Raw genomic sequence first — 26,913 nt, 5'->3', positions numbered from 1 at the left:
TGTGCTGCAGGTTTGTGCGGTGATGGACAGGGAAATGATAGAATATGATGGAGATGTGGTTCAGTTAGAGGTCCTTCAGAAAGAAGATAGACGGAGAGGTATAAGAAGGCAGAGGAGGTGGTGGGTCAGTGACTGGCCGAGCAGGAGATCACTATATGGTCATTTTGATATTCTTGTACAAGAGCTGCGGCTGGAAGACCCCATAGCCTTTAGGAATTTCCTCCGCATCGACCGTGAGACCTTCCAGGAACTGCTATATCATCTTGAAGACAACATTACAAAGAAAACAACCCGCTGAGGCTTGCACTGACATTGAGGTTCCTAGCAACTGGCGACAGCTTTCACTCCCTGATGTATGGGTTCCGTGTTGCTCACAACACCATCTCTGGAATAGTTGTCGAGGTGTGGCATGCCATCATAGATGTGTATGAAGCACAGGTCATCAGGACAACAACAGAACCTGAAGAGTGGCTTGAAGTGGTTAAGCCGTTTGCAACCAGATGGCAATTCCCGCATGCATTGGGTGTCCTCGATGGCAAGCATATTGCTATTGTGAAACCCAACAAAGCTGGCTCCACCTACTTCAACTAGAGGGGTTCCATTCGATTGTTCTGATGGCCTTGGTAGATGCAAACTACAACTTCTGGTGGGTGCAGGTTGGCGATGTGGGTTCGAGCTCCGATGCACAGATCTGGAACTACTGTGACCTGAAGGGGGCAGTGCAAGTCATTGGTATCCCCGACCCAGCTCCACTACCCGGTGATGACAGACCGATGCATTACTTCCTCATCGGTGATGATGCCTTTAGCATGAAAACCTGGCTTATTAAGTCCTTCGCCAGACGGGGCCTCAATCATGAGGAGAGAGTCTTCAACTACAGGCTCTCCAGGGCCAGGAGAGTGGTTGAGAACGCATTTGGGATATTGGCCAACCGCTTCAGATGTCTTCTCCAGACACTTAACCTGGAAACCAATACAGTTCCCTTAGTGATGCGTGCATGTGTCTACCTCCACAACTTCTTCAGGACCAGAAACCCGACTCAGAACAACAATCTAATTGATCCGGAGGACGAGGACCAAAACCTTGTCCCTGGGGCCTGGTGAAACGGTGTAAACCTTGAGGACGTGGAGAATATCAGGGGCGGCAATGTAGACAGCAAGGAGGCCAAGAATCAGAGGATATACCTGAAGCACTACATGAACTCCCCTGCTGGCTCGGTGTCATGGCAGGACAGGATGGTGCGGTTGTATTGAGGTACATCCAGATTAGTCGAACAGCCCGTTTGAGGATTGACTGTGACACTTAAATGAATAAATGTATTTTAAACACGTATGTTGGTTTTCCTGTTATATACATGCCCCGTAGTTATTCACAAGTATCAGTTTTGCCTCATTTTATTTCATGTTTTTCATTCAACTGAGCATTTTGATAGTGTACTATAATTATGTTTATTTTTCATGAGTATTATATTCTCGTGTAACGGAGATTTGAAAATCTATACGCATTATGTGACACTATAATAATACTGTTACAGTAGCGTGTACGTATAATTCTAACATGACACGTGAATCCGCCACCATACTCAAAAAACAAATCTACAATTGTAAAATTATATAATAATCGATGCCTTCGTGTTGTTTATTGTCTATTTTATCACGTTTTGCAAAGAGTTCGGATGTGTAGGGATTTTTAACCACGAGGGCGTTAGCCTGAGTGGCTAAATGTTCAAACATCTGAGCGGTGTGAACAGCGAGATAAAACAGACAATAAACAACAAGACGCCATCGGTAATTTGAATTATAACATGGTTTTGTCTGCGCAATGATCTAAAATAAGCAAGACTATATTCACATGCGTACGAATCTACTCATTGTTCAATGAGATATCTAACATGACACGTGAAACTGCCACTATGGACGAATAACAAATCTACTGTTGTTTATTCTGAAATATACAATGCTTGAAACTTGTTGTTTATCATCTAATAAATCACGCTGAGCAAAGAGTTTGGATGTTCATGATTTTAATCACGAGGGCGTAAGCCCGAGTGGCTAAATGCACAAACACCTGAACGTTGTGCATAGCGTGATTTATTAGACGATTAACAACGCGATGACATCGATTATTTTATAATTATTAACGGTAGATTTTTTTTCTTTGTTTATAATGGCAGTTTCACATGAAACCGCCACTCGTCGTGAGCACCTATTCATCTGTTTTATGTTTTTTTGGGGAGGGGGATTGCTTTTTGGGGAGGAGGCGTGTTGGGGCGCTTTATTGGCATTTTTATCTATCTATTTTCATTTAGGGGAGGAAGGATATATTCTTAATTTGCTAGTACTAGGACTATTTTTATTTTTTATTTCTTTATTCATTTTTCTTCTTGAATTCATAATACAGCAAAATGGTAAACAGACAGACAAAACAAACAAAACTGAACAAACATTTCGCATTAAATCCCTAGAAATCGGTATCCTGGCACAGAGGGTTGAAACATTCCTGCATGTTGAGCTCTCCAGAAGCCACCGGGGCAGACGCTGGCCTCGGGGGCTGCTGCTGTTGAGGTTGCTGGAATTTGTGTGTCCACTCAGGTGTCCACCCACTTGGACACTGCCGTTGCTGTATCTCAGCTACACTCATTACAGTCTGGAAGGCGTGCTGCACACTGGACACTGGCTGCGCCTGGCTTACTAGGGATGGTGTCATTAGTACAGCTGAGGCCGGCGGGCGGCGCTGCTGCTGGGCCCGGCGCTCCATGGTCTGTCTGCAGTGTTTGGCCAGACTCTCACCAAAAGCCTGCCTTTGAGCAGTCAAGGGATCTTTATCCTTAAAGCAGAAAAATACTAAAAACGTTCATGCATGATTATTTTAAGTGCTTGAAGTTAACATCTCACTCCCGATCAAATGAAGTAAAGTTACCCACATCACAAGTAAAATATAACTAAAATAAGTTAACTCCACCCCCGCCCCTTCCCCACCTACCACCACCACAAGAAAGGATGTAGAATTTAAGGCGCAAACCTCATCCCCGAAATTGCTTACTTTGTTCATTTCAAAGTGCAAAAGTGCAAAGACAAATTTACCTTGATGCTCTGGAAATAGCGGACCTGCTGGGCACTGCTATCCTCTATCCTGTTTCTCAGCTTCTGCAAGACAGTGACTGTGCTGATGTTGGGCTCCTTGTCTTTCTTTCTCTTGTGGTCAGATGTTGGGCTTAAGGGGGCAGCTGGAGAAGTCTCGCCTTTTGAGGAGCGGTCCTCGGACTCTGGGTCCGGCACAGAGGCAGGCTCATCAGGAAACCGTTCTTGGTGCTTCTCCCTGATGACCTCCATCACCTGCAAGTAGAAGAAACAGAAAAAATATGTCATTAAATTGAATGTTGACAATTTTCATCAATACAATTTTTATTATCTAATGCAAAGTTATAATTTTTTTGGAAAACATGTTTATTCGTTTCAATACATGTAAAAAATAGGTAATCTACAATGAGACAAAAGGCCTTTTGCCTCAATGTAGATTACCTATTTTCCTATGATAACTTAAATTCGTCTCCCCATTTGAAATGTTTGCAACCCTGTAAACTAACATTGACTCCTGCCTTCATAGGCACCCTGTAGATGTGCTCGTCCATGTAGCCAAGTTGGGTCAAAATCCATTTCTCCCTGTGTGTCTTGGGCTTGGCACCAGAACCGGATGGCAGTCGTGAGACCTTCCCATAAGGAATCCGCATGTTTGTAAACCACGCTTTCAGCCTTGGACCCTGAACCTCTGTACCATCTGTCTCCTTCAACTTCATCTCATTTGCATTAGCAGCCCAGAGAGCATCCTTGACGTAAGCCTTCAGGAAGTAAGGGTGGTTCTGGTCGTAGAGATCAAGGTGATTCCGAACCTAAAGGAAGATGATTTCCTCAATGGACTAGTCAAGCTTCAGGGGGGCCCCTCTTTGACCTTTTCTCCTTGGAATGGCCCTCAGTCTCTGCTGCATGTTCCTTTTGCATGGGACTGGCTTGAGGGCGGTCTAACACAGTCAACTCTGCAGCACCCTAATTGTCTTCAGAAGCCTGGGTTTCCGCATTCTCTGGGGGCTCAGCAGCAACAACAGTCTTCTTGCCACTCTTACCCCTTTCCCCAGCATTCCTGACCATTATGGGCCTTCACTAAATTTGATCTAGTTATAAAAGGTGTAGTAATAGTATTGCTGGCAGGTTATGATCACAATGAAAACGCGGGCTACACGTGGCCTATTTATATGAAACTTACCAACCCGTGACTAAACCTTATTGCGAACGTAGTCAAGCGTATTGAACCGCAGCTGAACGTAGTTACCGAGGCTGTCCGTACTTAAGCGTAGTTCAACGTACTTTACCGCAGACCTGTCCGCGCGCTGGGCAAGTTGCCAGACGCAGTAAAACGTAGTATGCCGTACCTATCGGTACTTATCTGCGTCCTGTAGTTTTTTTTTCCCGTTTCTCACCATTTTTCGCGTACTAAGACGTACTGGTCTGTACTTATCCGTGTCCATGCCCCACAGACCAGTACTAGTCTTATCCGCACCGTACCTCAACGCACGGACATATCCGTACGTGTGACTATTGCATAACTAAAGGGTTGCTAGGGTTCCATGAAATAGTAGTGCATGCCGAATTTAAATAACCCTCACATTTGTGAAAGGAGTAAGGTGTAATGCAGTAAAATGTGAATAGATTTTGGTTTAAACTATATCTTTTCAACATAATTGCATTTGTTACAATGTTACATATATCAACACAGAGGATTGAGTAGGAAGCTAACAGCATTTTTAAGAAACTCACTATCGTCATATATCGATTATAAAGGAAATAAAAATATATCTCAGACAGGTGAAATTGATATTTAATGTATGTTTTATTAAAACATACGTTTTGAATTTAGCAGTTTAGTACACTGACTTACTGCTCGATCCTTTTCAAAACGCAGTTTTTAATCCTTTAAGCAACATTGCTACTTTTTTTCTATAATAATCAGAATTTGTTCGGAATGTTTAGGACATTACTAAAAGATCGGAATACATTGCGGTTATTTTCAGGGTGTGCAATAAAAAAGCAACCAGAATATTTGTGAATTTCACGTTTTGTTTTCAGCAGTTGAAATACCATAACAAACATACAAAATTTTAGAATTTTTTCACGAGATAATTTAGCAACTTTGCGATAGATGTATTACGCAAATATTTGAAAGAAGTGATGCTTCTGAAATGCAGGAATAAATGAAGTGACAAACAAGGTTTTTAAATAACAGCGAGAATAAATTTCAAATTCAATGGGGATACTCGACAACATCCACTACGTAGACATCTGTAAATGTATTTAATTTTGATAAAAATATATTTTTAGTCATTCTCACAAAGGTTGTCTTTTCCAAAATATTCCGACTATAATTATTACAAACACCAACTGTATTAAAATTTTGCTATGCAATTATGGCTTTCTATTAAAAGTTCAGATTGTGGTATTTTATTTATGTTTGGATACAGAATTATAGATTTTTTATATGAATAAGAAACTGAGGTAAAAAAGTACAACGTTAGTATATATTTAGTCCGCTTTCACATGTAAATGAAGTATAAAACTTATATTTTTTGTTGTGTCTTATTGATGTTTTATTAGTAAAGCATTTTCTCATTTGCTTGATATTTTGTGCACTTTTACAACACCAACAGAATACTGTACAGAATTAATGTTAAATTGTAGTGTTTTGTTCTTATATGGGTATGTACTAAATCTGCAGTCTGGTCAAGAATATTTTTTACATAAAAGCTATCCATCTGGTTGCTCAAACCTTGATCCATTGGGTATATTAAGTTGTCTGCTTGTTAAATTTGAAAACCGTTTTTACTTTACATAGATCAGAGAAACTTTTAGAAATGACACTAAAGCTGTTATGAACACACATTCTATTGTTGAGATCTGTATTCTGATGTAGTCATATCATGTTATATGAACAGAATTATCAAGTGGATAGCTTATAATCCAGTAGTCAAAATGTTGAGCAACTCGGTCCATGCAGATCTAAGTGGATAGCTTATAATCCAGTAGTCAAAATGTTGAGCAACTCGGTCCATGCAGATCTAAGTGGATAGCTTATAATCCAGTAGTCAAAATGTTGAGCAACTCGGTCCATGCAGATCTAAGTGGATAGCTTATAATACAGTAGTCAAAATGTTGAGCTACTCGGTCCATGCAGATCTAAGTGGATATCTTATAATCCAGTTGTCAAAATGTTGAGCAACTCGGTCCATGCAGATCTTAGTGGATAGCTTATAATCCAGTAGTCAAAATGTTGAGCAACTCGGACCATGCAGATCTAAGTGGACAGTTTATAATCCAGTAGTCAAAATGTTGAGCAACTCGGTCCAAGCAGATCTAAGTGGATAGCTTATAACCCAGTAGTCAAAATGTTGAGCAACTCGGTCCATGCAGATCTAAGAAGGAGCAGGCATATGCATTGAATAATGTCTGAACGTGTACCTTTAGTCCACCTCTGGAAACCGACATTAAAACTCAATCAAACAGTATCTTGTTAAGTCATTTAGTGAAGTTCATGACTTCTGAAGCATACATTTATTCGTATTATTAATTTTTAATGAGGTCATAATGAAGTACATCTGTTTGCCAAGAACAACACCATTCATTAAATTTCACGTTAATTTTTTTTTTAAACTGCTTTGATGAAAGCATATTGAATAAGCGTAGTTAACAACGTCATAGATCGAAAAAGAAAATGTACATGCGTCTTCAGAATTTATAAATACATAACACAAACATGTTATTGATAGTGGTGCACTTATTTTCATTTCTGAACAAATATTAGCTTTCGTGACGGTCATTTTAGTTCAATTTTCACTTGTTTGAGGGTTGTTCAACTTCCAAAAAATATACTGTGCTCTTAAAGGGACTAACCCATACATTTTAGGCGAACAATAATTTATCTCAAAACATGCATAAAAAGTAAACACCCTGAAAAAGACTAGTTGTATAAGCTTATTGCCATAAGATTGACATAAGATTTTTTGCAAGATATTCTTATAAATAAAGTGCAGAAGGAAGTAAACCGTTGCAATGCTTCAAATGTTCACCACATCAAGACGATGTGCAGAGCGCATATTTTGGATAACTCGTTTCAAGCTCAAGGTCACACGTAGGGGTCAAAGGTCATATCAGTTTGTTTCGTGTCCGCTCTGTAACTCTTGAACTGTTTGAAGGATTTTAAAGAAACTTAGCACAAATGTTCACCACATCAGGACAACGTGCAGAGCGCATGTTTCGGATGGATCGCTTCAAGGTCAAAGTCACATTTAGGGGTCAAAAGTCATATGAGTTTGTTCCGTGTCCGCTCTGTAACTCTTGGACTGCTTGAAGGATTTCAAATAAACTTGGCACAAATGTTCACCACATCGAGACGACATGCAGAGCGCATGTTTCGGGTGGATTACTTCAAGGTCAAGGTCACACTTAGGGGTCAAAGGTTTGGCAACATCTGTTTTATTTTCACTTACAATATTTTTTTTTGAATTACTTCCCTTTTATGTTACTACAAATAGCTTATTTTGTAATTTCTTTATTATCAGCCGTAGTGAAAAACCGAGACCACTTTTCTGTGGTAACAAATGGATGGTGCCTCCAATTTTTAGGTGTATTTTAACATATCTGTACCTGATAAGGCTTTTTGTGGACTTTTTCGGAATTTCTTCCCTTTGTTGTTCCTGTCCTTTGGGCTTCAACAGTCAAGTTCTTTAAATGTTGCCCCCATCCTCCTCTGATATAACCCTTCGGGCGTATATTGCTCCGCTTGGCGGAGGTCTTGTTAACCATGATTTCGAGTATCGTTTTCTTCAACAGGCTTTCGCTCCATGGAAATATAAATCTCATATAGTTGACACAGTCATTGTGTGTTTATGTGCATGCGTGTATGCCTGTGTGTGTGTGCCCCCTAATTATGTCTATATTTCATATAATTCCAGAAATACTTGAGACAACGGTATCACAAGTGTCCTGTTTCACTCTATGAAAATACAAATCACATAAGTCTCTCAATCAATGGTGTGCGTACGTGCGTTTCCCTAATATTGTCTACATTGCTTATTTTTTTCAGCAATACTTCTTGCAATGGTACCGCCAGTGTCTAGTTTGAAAGTTCGTCTAGTGGGAGGAAGTTCAGAATTAGAGGGTCGGGTCGAAGTATACTATAATTACAAATGGGGTACTGTGTGTGATGATGACTTTGATAATGCCGATGCTCAAGTTATTTGCTACATGCTCGGACATCTGAGGTATTTTCATGTAGCAACATAAAAGCAATATAACAGTTACTGTACATAATTTGATATTTTGTTAAACTCATTTGTATCACTTAACTTCAAACACTAATTATCAAATTGTTGAGTAATCTAATAAAATTCCTTTAGCTTACAATCACTTTAACTGTCTTTTAAAAACAATCACTCTATTTCGCGATATAGCTTCACATTTTTATCAGGGAAGGATCAACTGCATACGGAAGTGCCAAATACGGCAGTGGTCGTGGTGAAATATGGTTAGATGACCTGTCTTGCTCGGGGTCTGAGACATCTTTAAGCTATTGTGGGAGGAATTCTGGACGTTGGGGTTCTCATAACTGTAACCATAATGAAGATGCTGGTGTTCGGTGCAGACCAGGAATAAGTAAGATTCTTTTGCCTCAGTGTTAATAATCTGTTTCTAAGTTAAAAATTAGATTGTTAAAGAATTACGTGTTAGTCTACCTTAAGGCACCTATCTGCTTAAGAACGTGGTTAGCTCTATTTAAATGTCTGTCATTTCTTTTTGCAATATATTAGATTCTGTAACCGATCATAATTCTCTGACTTAATGAAGGCAACATAACTTATTTTTAACGTAGGCGAAATTCAAATAACGTAAATTCTAATACACTGACCAAACCCGTCGTCATCTATAGAGCTAGCTGTAAGGACAGCTCCAATCTTTTATCATCTTCACTCAGAATATAAGTATTACATTTTATACTACTAATGCTTTTGATCTTATCGAAAGTTCCTGTACAAAACACTTAAATGAACTATTTAAATTATTATTATCAAAAAGATGAAACATAGAACTTTAATATAATAAGTTAGTTTATGTGCATATTTTCAAGTTATATGTATGTTTATGTTCAAATATAGTAATTGTCGATTATAAGGTGATAAATTAAAATTTCATTTGTCCAACCCTAGGGCAAATAGGTCAGAAACTAAGAAATTGAATAATTGCATTTCAGAAAAAAATATCTTGAAATATACACATACATAATGCTAAATGCGATACAATTTTCTATCTTTCCTCTGCAGAAATATTATACTCAAACGCAAACGAAAGTGTGCATAGAAGTTTGTCTTAATTTGCCTAATATTCATAACAGAAATTATGTGATGTTTGGTACCACTGTTTAGCTTATTCAATTGCCTACAACCCAAGTAATCTTTTGAAAAAAAAACCGGTTTCTTATGGTGGCTGCTTCCTGCTATTTCTGGTGTTCGTGTTGCGAGGCGAAATGTCGAAGTAACGAAAACACGAAAGGTCGAAATAATGCTTATCAAGTTGTTCGTGTCGGCGGGTCGAAATGTCGAAGACACGAAACTACGAAGGGTCGAAAACTGCTTATTTGTCATGTGTTTGCTTTTCGACTTTCGAGGCGAACACACGACGACACGAAACACTGAAGGCGATATAACTAAAATTCAAAGGCGAACACACGAACTTTTGTATTAATCACTTTTCGTGTCGGCGGGTATAAAAACTTGGTGTTGTCGCCCTCCTTTTGTCGTGTCTTCGTGTATTCGCCTCGAAAGGCGAAAGGCGAACAAACGACAAATAATCAGTTTTCGACCTTTCGTGTTTTCGTGTCTTCGACCCACCGACACGAACACACGACAAATGTGCAATTTCGTCCTTTCGTATATTCGCCTTCCGGTAGACATGCGCATAACAATTACACATATGCTGCTGAAATGAACTTTGCTATAATTAATGTCCGTAGAGGGAAGAGTAACATCCTTACTTGGTAATACTTGCGCTGATATTATCATTTTCTCTCAGCAGAATTAGATTTTTAAGACGGACTTTCTCATAACTTTTTATACATTTATTTTGTGTGCAACCTACATGAAACATTTGTCGTATGTTCGTGTCGGCGGGTCGAAGTAACGAAAGATCGAGAACAGCTCAATTGTCGTGTGTTCGCCTTTCACCTTTCGAGGCGAATACACGAAGAGACGACAAAAGAAGGGGGCGGAAACACGAAGTTTTATTACCCGACAACACGAAAAGTGATTAATACAAAGGTTCATGTGTTCGCCTATGAAATTTCGTTATTCCGCCTTCAATGTTTCATTACTTTTTGTATCCGCCTCGAAAGTCGAAAGGCGAACACACGAGAAATAAGCTTTATTTCGACCTTTCGTGTTTTTGTTACTTCGACATTTCGCCTCGCCGACACGAACACATGAAATAGCAGAAATCAGCCACCATAGTTTTTAAAGATGCACAGAATTCGATTACATGGTGTCAAGGGTCAAAATAAAAAATACGCATACTGTGATATTGATGTTATTGTGAGCAGAATCACGTTTTGCATCTCTCTTAATGATTTTGTTGTGATAATTTGATTAATACTGGGTATGGCCACCAGTTTGTCGGATAACCTGTACAATACGGCGTCTCATGGAATTGACGTAACGTTGAACGACGTGTGCAGGAATGTTGTTTTATTCGATCTGCAGAGCATTTTGTAGCTTCTGCAAATTGTTGACGATATGTGTTGAGCTAACTCTACGACCAAGAATATTCCAAATATGCCCAATTGGGTTGAGGTCAGGAGAAACGGCAGGCCATGGCAACGCCTTGCATTTAGGTATAATATTGCTGCGTTAGCCTTGCCGTATGCGGACGTGCATTGCCGTGCATCTATGTCGCGGGGGCATGCTGATTAACGAAAGGAACAGCTACTGGTCTTAACACCTGGTTAATGTATTCGGCTGCATTAAGACTGTCATTAACATTGACCACATCAGTTTTCCTGTTTCCCATGATCCCGCCCCGAACAATAACACTACCCCCGCATTTTCTCTCTACAATACAGGCGTTAGCAAATCGCTCCCCTCCCTTTCTAAATACCCTTACCCTCCCATCATAATGACTTAGGTTAAACCTTGATTCATCGGAAAAGACAATTCTATCCCAATGACGTCTTTGCCAAAGGAGATGAAGCCGTGCAAATTTCAAACGAGCAACGCGATGACGTCGTACAAACACATTACTAAAGTAAGCTCGTCTTGGTCTGATAGGCCGAACACAATGACGCAGACGCCTCAGAACGGTGTTCCTGGTAATACCGTACTGCCTCGCTGTAGCGGTAGCGCTTTCGAAACGACGCCTGGTATAAGTCAGTTCAAAATGACGGTCTAATCGGATGTTAGTTACGCGAGGTCTGTTTGTATACGGACGTTAAGTTACATTTAACCCAATAGTGACCGGTGTAGCCATTGATCAACACAGTAACAGGCGTGCTTCACATGATGAAAGGTTTATAACCGATATTACTATAGTTATCATAAAAAGAAACGTGCATACTTTATTTTGCGTTTGAGTATATTTCAATACACAATAAACCTTACTTTTCAAAATATATTTATCACTATCATTAATTCATTTCATTTTATTTTAAATATTGGCAAATCAAATCAAGGATGATCAGGCAAATCAAATCAAGGATGATGTGCAGTGTTAATGGAAAAAGAAAACACAACAGTATTGCATTGACCATTCTCATGCGATATCATCCAATCAAAAGATGCCTTACAGAGTTATTTTCCAAGTCTAAATGTAAATTTTCATTCAAACAACGTTTTCACTGACTGCCGAGAGCTTGTCGAATTCCGTTCAAAAACGAGCCTTACGCTGCTTGTACATATTTACATCGTTCAAGATGACCATATCAGCTGGACCGTATTACAGTGGAACTTCCGAGAACCGGACTTTCTGAAAATCGGAAACCTCTGAAAACCTCACGAAACGCAAAGTCCCAGTTTTTATTCTTATTTCTATATCTTTTTAACTTCTGAAAACCGGAATTTCCAAATTCTGATAACCGGACGATTTTTGAAGGAGCGTTTATATTCTAACACTTAAATTGACTTCCGAAAACCGAACAGCGAAATATTTGCCAAATTAAAAGTGTCAACTGTAAATCCGAATACGCCCATGGCAAGTTGTCAACATGTTCTTTTGTTTATCTATTTGCGGCGCGCGTTTATTTTGACACGCATTATAATCAAAATGATCATTTGATGAAAAAGTAAAGAAGTAATCAGCGATTACTTTAAATTGTTTTCAATTTATGAAAACATGATGAATTAAATATCTTACGGTGAAAAACCTTCTTAATGTTTAAATGAAAGAAAGATCGATGTTTTAATTGATTTAGTAACATCGAGTAAACTGTAAACTATGTATTATCAACATCAATTAAATATTGACGAACTCGGGACTTCAAAGATGGTAAAATGTAAGTGGAAAATATTTGGGTAAATGCTATTTTTAAAGATATGTTTTTATATTTGTTATTTATGTATTTTATACATACTTTATTATCCTTAATGTTTATAATTAATTGATTAATCAAATAATTAACTACTTTATACAAACTTTTACAATTATAATAAGGGATCGTAATCTCCTTCATCCTACGTGTAAGAAAAGATAACTCTAGTGCAACACTGCCTGCAAACTTTCAGACTTCTGAATTCCGGAAACTTCCAAATACCGAACTTCTAGGCTTGTCCGGAGGTCGTTCGGGTTTCGGAAGTTACACTTCTACTCGTATAATATTAATAAATATGTTTTTATAATGACCTTGTTGTAGATCAAAGGTCGGCCTCGGGGTATTACGACAGGTCAAGGATCTATTACAGGGCTATTGTGAAAACACGTGTTTATCAGCTACATGTATTTTATTACATAATCACTTTAAAATGTTTAACTTAAAATACTATCAATAATATAACCTTACTTTCCGGCAACAATGTTCTCGGTGGACATTAGTGTCGGCGCCTTATAAATTACACGCTGTAACTTTGAAACTTTGCGCACTAGTTTAGAAAGTATGCCATGAACCATACCTCTAACATGCATTTTTTTAGAATAATGTCGCTTTTTACTTGAAAAAATGGAGTAATATTATTAGGTCCACATTTCCTGAATACTTTAAGAGGTATAACTTGGAAACAAGGTACACTTGTTTATTATCATTAGATGGGTATGTAGGTAACTAATCAGAACTGTCTTTTGCATTGTCAGAATTATGGCAAATTTTAATTTAGAAATTTGTTTTCATTGTCTATTTGTTTTGTTTAGGTCACTTTTATTGTAAGAGCTGTAACTTTGAAACATTGCACACTTGTTTATTATTGGTAGATAAGTAAGCTGGTCAAAAACCACAACGCTCTACATGAATTACGACACTTCTTTACTTTTTACTAGTTTTCGGACCACTTTTCTCGAATACTTTAGCTTTGAAACAGTATATATCTGTCTCTACCGTCAGGAGGTGAGTAAGAGTAAGAAGACCAATAATTTTAACCCTTAAATTACATATTGCCCAATGTCAGACACTTACAGACAAGCAGGCGATCCTCTTGTTGGACTATACTCGACTTTCTTTGAAACATATATGGATGTATTATTGTTTTTCAGAAGTTCGCTTGAAGGGAGGAAGCAATGCGCTCGAAGGTCGTTTAGAGGTGTTTTACTCTGGCTCATGGGGAACAGTGTGTGATGACAGCTTTGGTGGCTCGGATGCTAAAGTATTTTGCCACATGCTTGGATTTGACAGGTTTAATTTCTTGAGGGTTATAGCATTAATTCAAATATTGCGAACTGAGGTCAGTACGTTCGAGGTGTGAGAGCAAAACTGTTCTTAGTACTTCTTTTCTTACATGCACTTAAACCAGTTTTGCTCTGCCACCTCACATTGTGGCCTTTTTTAAACTGAAAGCAAAAGTTGACAGTTTATGAGATATTTACGACATGCATTGTATTTAGATGTCTTTATTTACTGATTTTATAAGAATGTGTTTCTTTAACAACATTTAATACAAAACAGTGAAGGTATCCTGAAATTGTAGATAACTTGCCACAAAACGCCAGAAAACATTTCTAAATTGTTTCCTGAAACCGTGGGAAATCATAAAAGTTCAATGTCCCTTGATCTTGATTTTGGTCATCTCTCTACTGGTATGTCTTAAAATACACTCTGTGACTTTGGTTAAGGAATAATACCCATTCTTTTTTGTGCATTTTTGTGTGGGACATACAGCTGTGTGTGATGTAAAACGATCGCAGTTTCAAATAAAGTTTAAAATACCATTTTTGTATGAATTATCCTGAATTTCTTCCGTTGATAAAGCTATGCCAAAATAGTCTGAAGAAAAGTGAGAAATATTAATTTCCCAAATTTGATTAATATTACTGAGGAAACGAATCTCGCGATATCTGCATGTGTGCCTACAATTAAAAGAGGGGGTGGCGGTGGAGGGCTGGGGGGATGGGGATTCAAGTCAGACAGGTTAAAGTCGCGGATTTTCAATCACTTGCCTCGCACCGACCGCCGTTTTTCTGAAACCTTGCTTGGTTTGTAAATTGTTTTATTTGAGTTAATCATCCAGCTAGCTTTCGGAAGTCGATGGTTTTATCCAGGTGCCCGCCAGGCATAATGCAAAGAGGCACACAGAGTCTTCGTCCTCTGTAAATAGCTGAACAGTCGTCACATGACATAAACTTTTTCGATCTGACTTACAACCCAACATGAATATAATTTAAAAAAATCACACGCACGTATCATCGGACACCATTTTAGCATTTTAACTGCATTTCAAAGAAGTTTCAAGGAAGAATATATAAAGACACAAACGTCAGGTATGAACACCACTAGAATTATGAGGACTGAATCTGCTTATCAACATATACGTTAGTTGCACTATAAGAAAACAGTAAAAAGCTTCTTTGGCATAAAAAGTAAAATAAGGTCTACATCATCAACTATATTCTTACACCGCAAAATTGAAACGTCAAAGTATCGAAACTGTAATAGAAAGATTTAATAGACAGAATACTTTATAAACACAAGTCAGCAAGGTAGAATTTGAGATAAATGCGGCATTTATAGAAAAAAATAACAACTGTTTGTGGCGTGGGAAGTTAGAGATGGTTGATGATGACATCAAGAACAACCACAAGAACATGGACCAGAAACAATCTAAAAATAGGGGATCGCCTTTGATTGGACATTATACTTCCTTGGTCAAATTCGTTTATCAGTTTTACTCTTATATTAGAAAAATGTTAAGCAAAATAGTAAATGCAAAATCAAAATGTTTACTGTGTTCATACTTAACATTACTCAAATACTCTAGAATTCAAATAAGTTCCGATATTTACTCCAAAATCCAATTGATCGTATATGGTTTATGTAACATGTTATTGTTTTTACAAATTTGCAAAATATAATATGGACCTTTAAACACTAAAATCAAAAATAGCTCTATGTCAGTTGTAAAATGGCTCTAAATTTATTTGAGAGAAACGCATTCTAAAGAAGAAAAAATGCTTTCAAAGGAAACTCTGGCAGTGCAGCCTATTTCTACACTAACCACAGAAGAACCACACATCTGTATTTGATTTATTTTTAGTTGAAAATTAGTACTGGAACGGTGTATTGAAATATGTTAAATATGAAGGTTTTCGTATTTCTTATTACTTTTAAGTAGGAGAGTTGTAAAAGTGGCAGAGAGAAGCAAGAAGTTCTTTTTTTGTGAATACTAAGAAATTTGACTGTAAGACCATTTGTATTCCTCTTGTATCACTCTTGTTTACGCATTTACAATGTTTAAGACTTAAGGCTCAATGTCAAGGTCACAACTATCATATTATATCACTCTTAGGTTCCATGAACAATAGGTCATGTTGATCTTACGTTTTCTTCGGACTTTCTCCAGCAAACTTTTCACTGTCTACCTTCTTTCGATCCATGTTTTGATAAAATCAACTGTGTTGCTTGTCCGTTTAATTTCGTAAAATTCCAGCTAATTTGGTAACGATCATACACCGTGTATACATAGTATGAGGAGAATGACTCCACACGACGGTGTCCAGATGTTTGGGTACAGTTTCTAAAATATTCAGGTTCAAGTTTTGATGTACTTTGACTCTATCTGTGTTACTAATAAATGAACTAGATTCAGATTTAAACATATTTGTAACCAATTATAACTTTCATCATACATGACAAGGCTAACAACTCTGGCACAAATGCACTAGTATGTTATGAATTGTGCATAATTTGTTTAGCTAAAGTATTGATAATCAATAACAATTTTAAACGTAATGGTAGATTTCCTGGAAGCACTGAGCATATCAAAAACGGCCAGAGCCATGCATCAAGTAGACCCACAATAAAAAGAAACTGTGATGGAAAGATATAGCTGACGGGTTGTTTCGAAAATCCAACAACGAGTACATCTTAATTACATATAAGATGCAAAAATGGGTATGGGATGGACAAATGGGCGGGGTGTCGGGGCAAGTGGATAAAAAGCAAAGATGAATATCTAACAGAGAAAGTGAGGTTTCACTTAGTATTGTAAAGTGAATATACTGCAGTGTTGCCTGTAACAAAATGTCACATTTATGATCAGGTGTTATGGTACATCACAGGCAACATTAGCATTGGTTTGTAATTCTTTGTCTTATTGATGCAATTTCACTCTATCAATTATTTATGCCCCAGCCGCAACCTAACACACAATCTGCTAGATTTCTTCGAAGCACAGAACACAGCAAAAACGGCCAGAGCCATGCATCAAGTAGACCCGCAATAAATAGAAACTGTGATGGAAAGATATAGCTGACGGGTTGCGAGTTATGGCCCTTGACTTGGTCAAGAAAGGCAAAAAAAAGGGCCCCTACGTTTGTGCCGCATGTATCTCAAAATGTATTTGACTCAGTGTTATGAAACATTACAGGAATATTATTCAGCATGTGAAGTTGTGCATCTGGGATTTTGTTAGGGATATCACTAAAAAAGACCAGAGTTATGGCTTTTGACATAATGAAAAAAATGTATGAAAATCCATAAAAGTTGTGTAGCACATATCTCAAAAAGTATATGAAATAGAGTCATCAAACTTCGTAGGAATATTATTCAGCATGTGAAGTTGTGCATTTTGAATTTTGTTCTTGATTTAAACAGTCAGAGCAGAGTTATGGCCCTTGATTGTAAAAAGTATGCAAAATGGTATACAAAGTGTGTGTCACATGCATCTCAAACAGTATTTGACTTGGAGTCATACATAGTTATATAGTTTGTGAAGTTGCGCACCTGGCCCCGTGTTCACAAAACATTTTTCGGTCTCAGCTGAGTTTGAGTTTGAAATTTTAATATCAGTTTTACTAAATCTACATGGTTAAATTCCAAATGAGACTGGCCATCAGTAGTAAATAGTCACTTGAAAATAGTTATTAACTTCAAATTTAGTTTTAAACATGCTATTTAGATATAAATGAACAATAAAGTTTCATTATCAAACTCAGCTGAGACTGAAAATGTTTTGTGAACACGGGGCCAGGTGTTCAGTTTGAGATTTCAGCCAGATTGAAGTTTTGGTCCTTGACATAGTGAAAAACACATATAAAGTGCTTGTGTTACATATATCTTAAAACAAATTTACATTGAGTCATGAAATCATGTAGAAATATTATCTAGCATGTGAATTTGTGCAGTTTGTTTTCACTTTGCAAGACCACAGTTATGGCCTATGACTAAGTCAAAAAATAAAAGTTTATGCTGCATGTATATCAAAATGTACTTGACCTAGAAACATAAAACATTAGAGGATTGTTTTATAGCCTATGGAATTTTGCACCGGGTGATCTCTTTGGGACTTTACTCAGCTAGGACAGAGTAATAGTCCTTCTCAAAGTGAAAAATACACTTAATGTTTTGAAAAGTGTGTGTTGCAAACATCTTAAAATGTTTAACTTAAGAGTCATAAAACCATGTACAATGACAGGAGTGGGGACACCTGTGTCCTATGGACACACATCTAGTTCTATTTAAGTAAAGGACACTTAAGTCTGCAGCAGTCATACGTCACAAGGACCTATTGTCAGTAGATAACCCCCACCCCTATTTTTAAGGTAGATCTAAGGTCTAAGGTCAATATTACAGACACATTGAGACTGAAAGCGTTTCCTTTCAGCTGAAGAAAACATACTGCCTGAAAATTTCACGGAATGGTAGCCTGTGAACTGTTAATGATATTGTTTTAGGGATCACTCTGTCAACCTGATTTCAAAGAAGAATATATAGACAAAGTCAAGTATGGGTACAGTAATGATTCTGAGCCTTGATTTTTGTCAAGAATACATTATCCTACTACCTCCAAAATTGATAGGATTAATCCGCTGAAGTTATATCTCTTGATGATTATTGTATTAGTTTTTTTACTGTACTTAACTGTGCACACTTATTCTATGTCAGGCTCGGTGCCGTTGCAAAGGGTAGTGCTTACTTTGGTTCTGGGAGAGGCAAAATTTGGCTAGATGACCTAAGTTGCTCAGGATCAGAAAATTCGATTGAAGATTGTGGCAGAAATTCATGGGGAAGCCATAACTGTGGACATGGTGAAGATGCTGGGGTAATATGCATCGGTATATACAAATAATATTTCTACATGTGTATCTTGCATACATGAAAGTTTCGACCTACAACTTGTCGGCCTGACGTTAACACCATCCGCACAAAAAAGAAAAGGCAACAACAAAACTCTCGCATGCATAACAATCTATTTAATTTGACTTTATCCACGATGTATAGGGATCCGCACTACATTTTTTTTGCGGCCAACGCGATTTTCAGATTTGCATCATATAGGGTTGAAAACCAATTTAGGGGACTATACGTCAGTCAGTCAGATGTCCCATTCTTGTCAGTGTCAAAAACTTTATCAAGCATGAAATTCCTTGTCATAAATATGCATCATTAAAACACTGTGCGTCATGCGAGAGTCCAAGACCCTTGGTATCGAGGCCAAAGTTACACGGAGATAAAATTGGTAATATTCTTGGTTTTCCGATCAGTAACAGTGTCAAAAACATTGCACACATATCTAACAAGGCAGTCTGTCGTGTTCGAAATCAAAACTTATAGACAAGTTCAAAGGTCAAGGTCACATTTATAGAACAAAGACTTTTTATTTCTTCAATTTCATGGTTTTAACGGCAGCTTTTCTGTCTAAAAATTATCTTTTTAAGGGCAAAGTTCAAATGGTGAACTTGTATGTCTCATCAAAGGTATAAGCCTGAGCATTGCCTGCTATTGGATATTTTCACCTTCTTATGGATGGCTTATTGACCGGTGGCTTTCCCAGTGGTTTGAAGATTCAGTAGTTAAAAAAGATATATTTAAGCAATGTGTTAGGCGCCCAAAAATTGTGGTTTAAAACTATTTTTTACAGGCGTTCATGTATTGCCGCGGATGAATAATGGGAAATATTCGTCATCTTCGTGCTCCACGTCAAGGTCATCCGTTAATAAAATAGTATGCAACTCTGGTGTTAAATAATCTTCGTATTTCAGCATCACCATTTGCAGATCGATTGAATCATGGAACCCATAAAAATTATTTGTTAGATTGTTCAGGTAGAACATGCTATTACTTTTTCCGTAACAAGAGTTTATTTGATTTCCCTTTAAATATAAGACAATGCCATTCATAAAATATACCATTCTAATAAACCTCAATGGTGTTAGATGACTGCCACATTGAACACCGAAAATTGAAAAAAAGATCAATTATTTGTATTTCATAATAAAAAATCTATGTAACATAGTGTGTTATGTTTTCTGTACGCGGACTTTTTTTACAGTGAAAACTCCTTCTGCGGCCATGAAATTGACAAGATTGTCATAACATGTCCACCCTTATATGTATAGTAGTTTATACCAATGATGGGGAGTGGGTGGGGGGGGGGGGCAGAGGGGTGTTGCACGTTTGATTACCTCTCATGAAAAGTCCCAATGGGAAGTCTGCTATTATTTTGCTTTGTTGTATTCAATGCATCCAAAGATTTTTTTATGCTCCCGAAGTTGGTGGGAGCATGTAGTCGCCAAATGTTCCTTCCATCCGTCTGTCCGTCCGTCGCACTTCTTGTCAGTAGTTATTAAAGATATCAAGTTGTAACTTTATACAATGATAGAGCTCATTTAGAGGAAGGGTATTGACAAGGAACCATAAATCTACGTGGTTCCATTTTTAAATTATCTCCCATTTTTTGAAAACATTTTCCGGAGCATAACGCGAATACTGTGTAAGCTATTGACTTGACACTACATATTAATATATTAATAAAACTCATTGAGAGGGAGTGAAGTGACAAAGAACCATAACTCCAGGTGGTGCAAATTTACTGTCTTTTTTGAAAGCCTTGTCCGAGGCATAACTTGAATACTATATAAGGATTGACTTCATACTTTACATATTGACATATTGATAGTGGTCAGTGAGAGGGAGTGCAGTTTCAAGGAACCAAAACTCTTAAGTGGTCCCATATTTGAATTATCTCCTTTTTTGAAAACCATGTCCAGGGAATACTATTTTATGCATTGACTTGCTACTTTACATATTGATAGAGGTCAGTGGTTAAAGACCACGACTCTTGCTGACCACATTTCTCCTTAACACAATATCCGTGACTAAAAGGCCCCTTACGCTACTGTTATTTCGAGGAGCATCCAACGGTGTTACCGGTCCCTGATTATAATTTTATTGATAGTAAATAATTTAAGGACCACAATTACAAATTTTTCAAATTGTTAAATGTAGTGAACACTCGATGATTTTATTCTATTGACTAGCGATAGTCTGTATAACCAAACAGACAAAAACAAATCATCGAGCTTTTACTATACAAATTAATAACTCAACGGAGAACACTTGCGCTGTGTAGTTACTTTTTATGTTTAGACCATACATTGAACCATTCCTACGAAGGGGATTTAGGTTTTCGATTATATTTGAAAAAGCCACCTGCGGCCGAAATCATACCAAGTCGTTGCTGGTCTTCGATAGACTTTTAACAGTTGTACGATTGTTGTTCTACATGTCTTGAATGGCTTTAATTTGCCGAAGTTGTTTGTAGGTGGTCTTTTCTATACTACTTAATTCAGTATTCAAGTCGAATCACTTACGACTAATTGTGACTTATCGAGACTGGTAAGCAAAAATCATAGTTATATTTAGTGATCGTACGGCGAATTCCTCAATTCCTAAAACGTTGCTACAGGTCGCATTAGTCGAGGACATGTCCTCTTATACGACTGCTATGCTTAATCATAAAAAGCAACAAAATGACGTGACCAAGACGGCCTTAGGTCTCACTACTGCCATGGCAAAGGGTAATAGCAGCTGGAATGTGACTTTAGGATTATAGATAATCCCTCCGACGATAATATTGCCAACCTTAAAATCGTATTTGCGAACATTTATTTTCAATGGGTAATATCTTTAACTTTATTAAAAGACTGATGTATGCAGGCATTCAAACTACTGGCATATGTATTAACTATCATTTTCTGAAACATAAGTTGATTCATTCAATATGAACGACGTGATAAATATTGTTATTTACGTTTCAGACATTGACGAATGCACGGATGGTACACCAGGCTGTTCACAACTCTGTAGTAACACAATAGGTTCTTTTAACTGCGGCTGTAATCCCGGATTCAATCTAGCTATTGATGGAAAAACATGCAATGGTTTGTTTTCATCGAATAATCTCTTTATTGATTTCCTTAATATGTGAAACGAAGTATAATGGCTAATGTTTCGCGCGCGCGCGCGCACACACACAAACACGCACGCACGCACATATAAAGAAAATAAATAAAACGACTATAAATTACTGGGTTTGTTAACACCACTATTAATTACTAGGTTTGAAAGTGACCCTCCACGGAATTATGTATGGTCAGTATGATAAATGAAGGGCGAGGCGTAAGCCATATTTATCATACTGGCCTCACATATTTATAATATATAGAATCTAGTAATTGTTTTGTTTTACCGACCCTTTTTATAGACTAGATCAATGACCTTCCACGGAAATATATTCGTCCAGTATGATAAATGGGGTGGGGGAGCGAGGCGTTAACCGAGTCCCAGTATTTATCATAATGGCCTGGCATATTTCCGTAGAGGGTCACTAACAAACCCTATAGTTGATTTGTTTTATCAACCACTTTCTTTTAGCCTGGATCGACATGAAAATCTACTGACCCTCCACAGAAATATAGGGGGTCACGATGTGACCATCTGTTAACCAGTGAAAATATAAGAAGGTTATGGAAGGTAAAACAGTTGAAAATAAAAATAAGTCAATTAATTAAATAAATGTTTGATAGGCAAGGGTAGTCGTTTTATTTATATAGGGTTTTAACCAGGGTTTTGTTATAACTGGGTTTTCTGAAATAATGACCGCGTTCACTTTTTAGCAACGTACGTATAATTTAGAATGAATTAGCCTGTACAAAATGAACATAACATAAATTACACAAACATAAAAGATGCTTCTTTTACAAAGTAGGTAAACATTACAACAATAGAAAAGTATTTTCTTTCAACCTAGTAAATTGGAGTTTTTTCTCCCATGTTGTAAAATATTTCGTTTTCAGAGGAGGTGAAGTGTGTATATGTATATGTGGAAACAATTATTAAGCCATTTATTTCCATGTTAAAATCCTTGCAGTACCGAATACAATCTATCTTTTTTAAATCAATCAATAATTGTGACTGTCTGGGTTTAAGTTAAATGTGTAGTTTATTTGATAAATGGTTAGTTTAAGTGAAGTGATAGCTTTATTATTGTGTATGTTTGTTCACATATCCTTATACAAAATGAATGTCCGTTCAAAATGCCTTTCAGTCATCGATAAAAGTGATAGACAGTATTTGAGCAATTGATTTCGTACTGTTATTTTCCAAAATTTCTTAGTTTTCTTATGCTCTGAAAATATCCTTTTTTGTGAACACCTTCTCCCTAAATTAGAACTTACATTTGCCCTTTGCCCCCGTCCATCCGAATTAGTGTCGTTTACATCTGAAGGAGTATTTGACCAGAAGTCACCAAACCTCATAGGATTGTTATCCAGCATAGGAAGCTGTTCACCAGGGGTTTAAGTTTGGATCTCACACAGCCAGACAATAGTTATGGCCCTTGACTTTGTCAGAAATATGCGTAAAATGGCCTTATATGTGTCGCATATATCTCAAATTATTTGACCCAGTATTATGAAAACTACAGGAAGTTGTGCTCTTGCGGTTTTGTTAGAGATACCACTCAGCCAGACCAGAATTATGGCCACTGACTTAGTCAAAGATATGCATTAAAAAGGCATACAAAAAATGTGTCGCACGCATATATATCAAAACGTATTTGACCTAGGGTCATGAAACATCAAAAGAACATTATTCAGCATGAAAGGTTGTGCACCTAGAGTTTTTTCCGGATTTCTGTCAGTCAGACCGAAGTTATGGCCCTTGATTTTCAAAAATATGCATAAATGGGATACAAATTTGTGTCGCATGTATCTCAAAAAGTATTTGACTTAGAGTCATAAAACGTTGTCATATAGAATGTGAAGTTGCGCATCTGGTGTTCATTTTTGATTTCACTCAACCAGACTGGAGACGCCTCATTAGAATGAAAAGGTTCTTTCTGACATTTTGATCGAAGATTTTGATTTTCAGAAGCGTTTAAACAGACAGATAGTCCCTTATTTCTCTAAGCACCTTGATAAAATGTGATAAATAAAATACAGAAAAGTGGGAACTTCACAGGTCGCCCAACACGACAAAAACGAAAATGTTGCAGGCTCGGTTTGATTGAGCGTGTTCATGGACGGTAGTGGAAATGCATGCTACCGTCCACGCCCTCTAGCCCCGGGTTGAGCAGAACTCAACATTTACACATGCTAAAAGTACAAAAAGCAATTCAGAGACATCCGTAGATGTATTCAAACGGCGGTGAACATGGAACCTTCAATGATACACGTGTTGAGGCGTGTAATTCCATGAAAAGCGGTGTTTGATCCCCAAATAAAGTAAAGGGTTTGCCCCAAACGAGAAAACAATGGGCAGAACTAAACCCTTTTTTAAATATCAATTATAGGTGTGGTGATATTTAGTGTAGCAATTCAAGTGCATTGTTATGTAAACGTGCATTTAGTTTCCCCAGAATAAATACATTGCTATAATTTTGCCAAAAAACTTGGCAATGAACAATTCAAAATGTTTGTTAAACGACAAAATTAAAGAAACATGAAAGAAATCTGGAAGTGGTTTGCGGAGGGACTGAAGTATTAAGAAAGTAGGTCTAGTTATTGAAGTGCATGAGGAAAAGAAAAAAGGAATGGACAGGCAATTAGTAAGTGTGCGTGTTCGGGTTCAACGTCTTTTTCAACAATTTTTCAGTCATATAAACGACGGTGTCTGCTTGTAGCAGTGAGCACAATACCCAATTTTATAGTGCTGCCTCACTGGAATATCACGCCGTAGACACGTGACATGGTACCCCACCCAGTCACATTATACTGACACCGGGCTGACCAGTCCTAGCACTACCCTCTTAATGCTGAGCGCCAAGCCTGGAAGCTGCCAGTACCATTTTTTACGTCTTTGGTATGACGCGGCCGGGGATCGAACCCACGACCTCCCGCACTCGAAGCGGACGCTCTACCACTAGGCGGTTGGCAATTAGTAAATGTGTAAATAAGTAATACATATCAACAGGACCTTGCAGTCACTAAACAAATTTTAGCGTGCTGTCAAGCAGAAAATGAAAAATGAAAACGAATTATAATTGAGGTGAACGCTTCTTTTTGTAAAATACACATGCAAAGTGTATCAACCTCTGGTAAACTTATGAAAGAAAAAAAAAAGTGCAGTTCCAAGTTTGAGTATTGTTTATTCATGTGTTAAAACGTTACAGATAAACAATACAGTTAGAAAGTAAAAGCGGAGAAAACAGAACACATCGAGTTGATTATAAGAATGTTCGTGTCCGTCCGCTCTCCTTTGGCTAGACAGAGTACATACCCATATGCGTTACACTCTTGCAAGACATGGCATGGACAGAATGGACTGACATGAACCAGCAACAAAAATGACGAAAAATGAGTTTAATCACTTTAAAACCATATAAATAGCTTCCTCAGAATGGAACTGCATTAGACTAGGCAAATATTGAAAAAGAAGTATTTGGCCAATCATTTTGATATAAAAAATCATGACAATTTTATCTAAATTGGTGTGAATAAAGACACATTTTCTGTAAAAACTTTATCCTTAAAATGCTCATTATATTAAACCAAATACTAATGGCATCAATGTGCTGGTATGTTAATAGATGCCATGACAGTGGAATATGAAAGTCAACAGAACAAATAAACAACAACAAAAAACAGCAAAAAACACAAAAAAACTAAAAGGCTAAATAGAACAAGAAATATAACCTTAAGGAGGTAGGTTACCTTGTTACAAGGGTAAATTCAAATTAATTGAACCGCAGCACATTTTTGTAGTTCGTGTAATATGAAGTCTTAACTGCTGCAATCTCAATTTCGTTTGTCTCTGTCCCTTCAAGGTCAATTTTTATCCAGGTTTGAAGAACATGACCCTCCAAAGGTATTTCATATTGAAAGTGTATTTTAGTTTCACTGATATCCGTAGAAGTCTGCATAATTGATAATTTTACTGGTATGCACGTTATCTTCTAATAAAAGCTTAAAATGTATATGTCGCGGGGCTCGTGTTTTCATGGTAACGCATTTTCTCTCATTTTTAAGCAACTATGTATAAAAATAGGGGTTTTCGACGGCTTCAGTGCCATTCTGTTAATGACCAACATGGAATATTTGGGTAATATTATTAGCAAAATACCAACCACTTTACATGGTACCCTATTTTTCTTAAAGTTTAAAGTAACCATGGCAACAGAGATGTTTAAAATAGCTTATACCTTGCTTTTTGTCGTAGTTTCTTATAAAAAATATTGAATAAGATTATCTTTCTAGTTAATGTAGCTATAAAACATATTATTTCTAACGTAAGTTATATTTTCGTGTTATTTGCATTTATTCAAACAAATTTCACAGCTTAAAATACTTACAGCAGTACCCCTCGTCTGGCATTTTTCATGGAAAATTCGTTTAGCATGCTGCTATTATTCTCATGGATATTGTTGAAATGAAAATAAAAAGCCGAAGCTGTGTTTCTTAAATAGACCAGTGTCAACGCTTTTGAATTTTACATTTAGATACATAGGTCACGGGCTTCGTTTCCATGGTAACATCAATTCAATTCAAGAAACCACAATTTTCTACCGAAATTTGAACAATTTTAGATCTTAGTTTTTGTATATAAGTAACAAATTATCAACGGAACCGGAAAATAGGTATTACAAATCAAACTGCTAGATTTTTTATTTGAAAATAGCCGTAATAAGTAACCTTTCACCCAGCTATATTCCAAATAACATTGGTTACCATCATCCATTTTCTTACATTCCGCATAACATTTCAATATATAACTACATAAAAGAAGCAAAATATTGATTTTTATTCAGAGCAAAAGACTCATAAAAATATTTTAGCAAATAATGGTTATTTGAAAATAGTTAAAATAAAAAAAATGACAGAATTACGTACTTTCAAGATAAAAACTATTAATTTTGCGCGATAACTGAGACGTAACGTCATGACGTCAGTGACGTCATTTTAAGGCAAC

General features: G+C 37.1%; 1 protein-coding gene across 12 annotated transcripts in view; it reads left to right on the top strand.

The window, feature by feature from the left end:
• Nucleotides 1-26,913, top strand: part of LOC123548803 (fibrillin-1-like) — a 72,215-nt gene that overhangs the window by 5,584 nt on the left and 39,718 nt on the right. For all 12 annotated transcript variants that reach the window (XM_053524688.1, XM_053524680.1, XM_053524684.1 and 9 more), the window contains exons 2-6: nucleotides 8,131-8,308; nucleotides 8,515-8,699; nucleotides 13,767-13,905; nucleotides 18,610-18,779; nucleotides 21,765-21,887. In XM_053524688.1, coding sequence (XP_053380663.1) covers nucleotides 8,131-8,308; nucleotides 8,515-8,699; nucleotides 13,767-13,905; nucleotides 18,610-18,779; nucleotides 21,765-21,887 — 795 coding nt within the window. The remainder of the gene's footprint in view (nucleotides 1-8,130; nucleotides 8,309-8,514; nucleotides 8,700-13,766; nucleotides 13,906-18,609; nucleotides 18,780-21,764; nucleotides 21,888-26,913) is intronic.

Source organism: Mercenaria mercenaria, chromosome 15 (assembly GCF_021730395.1).
Source record: "Mercenaria mercenaria strain notata chromosome 15, MADL_Memer_1, whole genome shotgun sequence".
In the NCBI taxonomy this organism is placed as follows: domain Eukaryota; kingdom Metazoa; phylum Mollusca; class Bivalvia; order Venerida; family Veneridae; genus Mercenaria; species Mercenaria mercenaria.
This window is presented reverse-complemented; position numbering and strand designations above follow the sequence as displayed.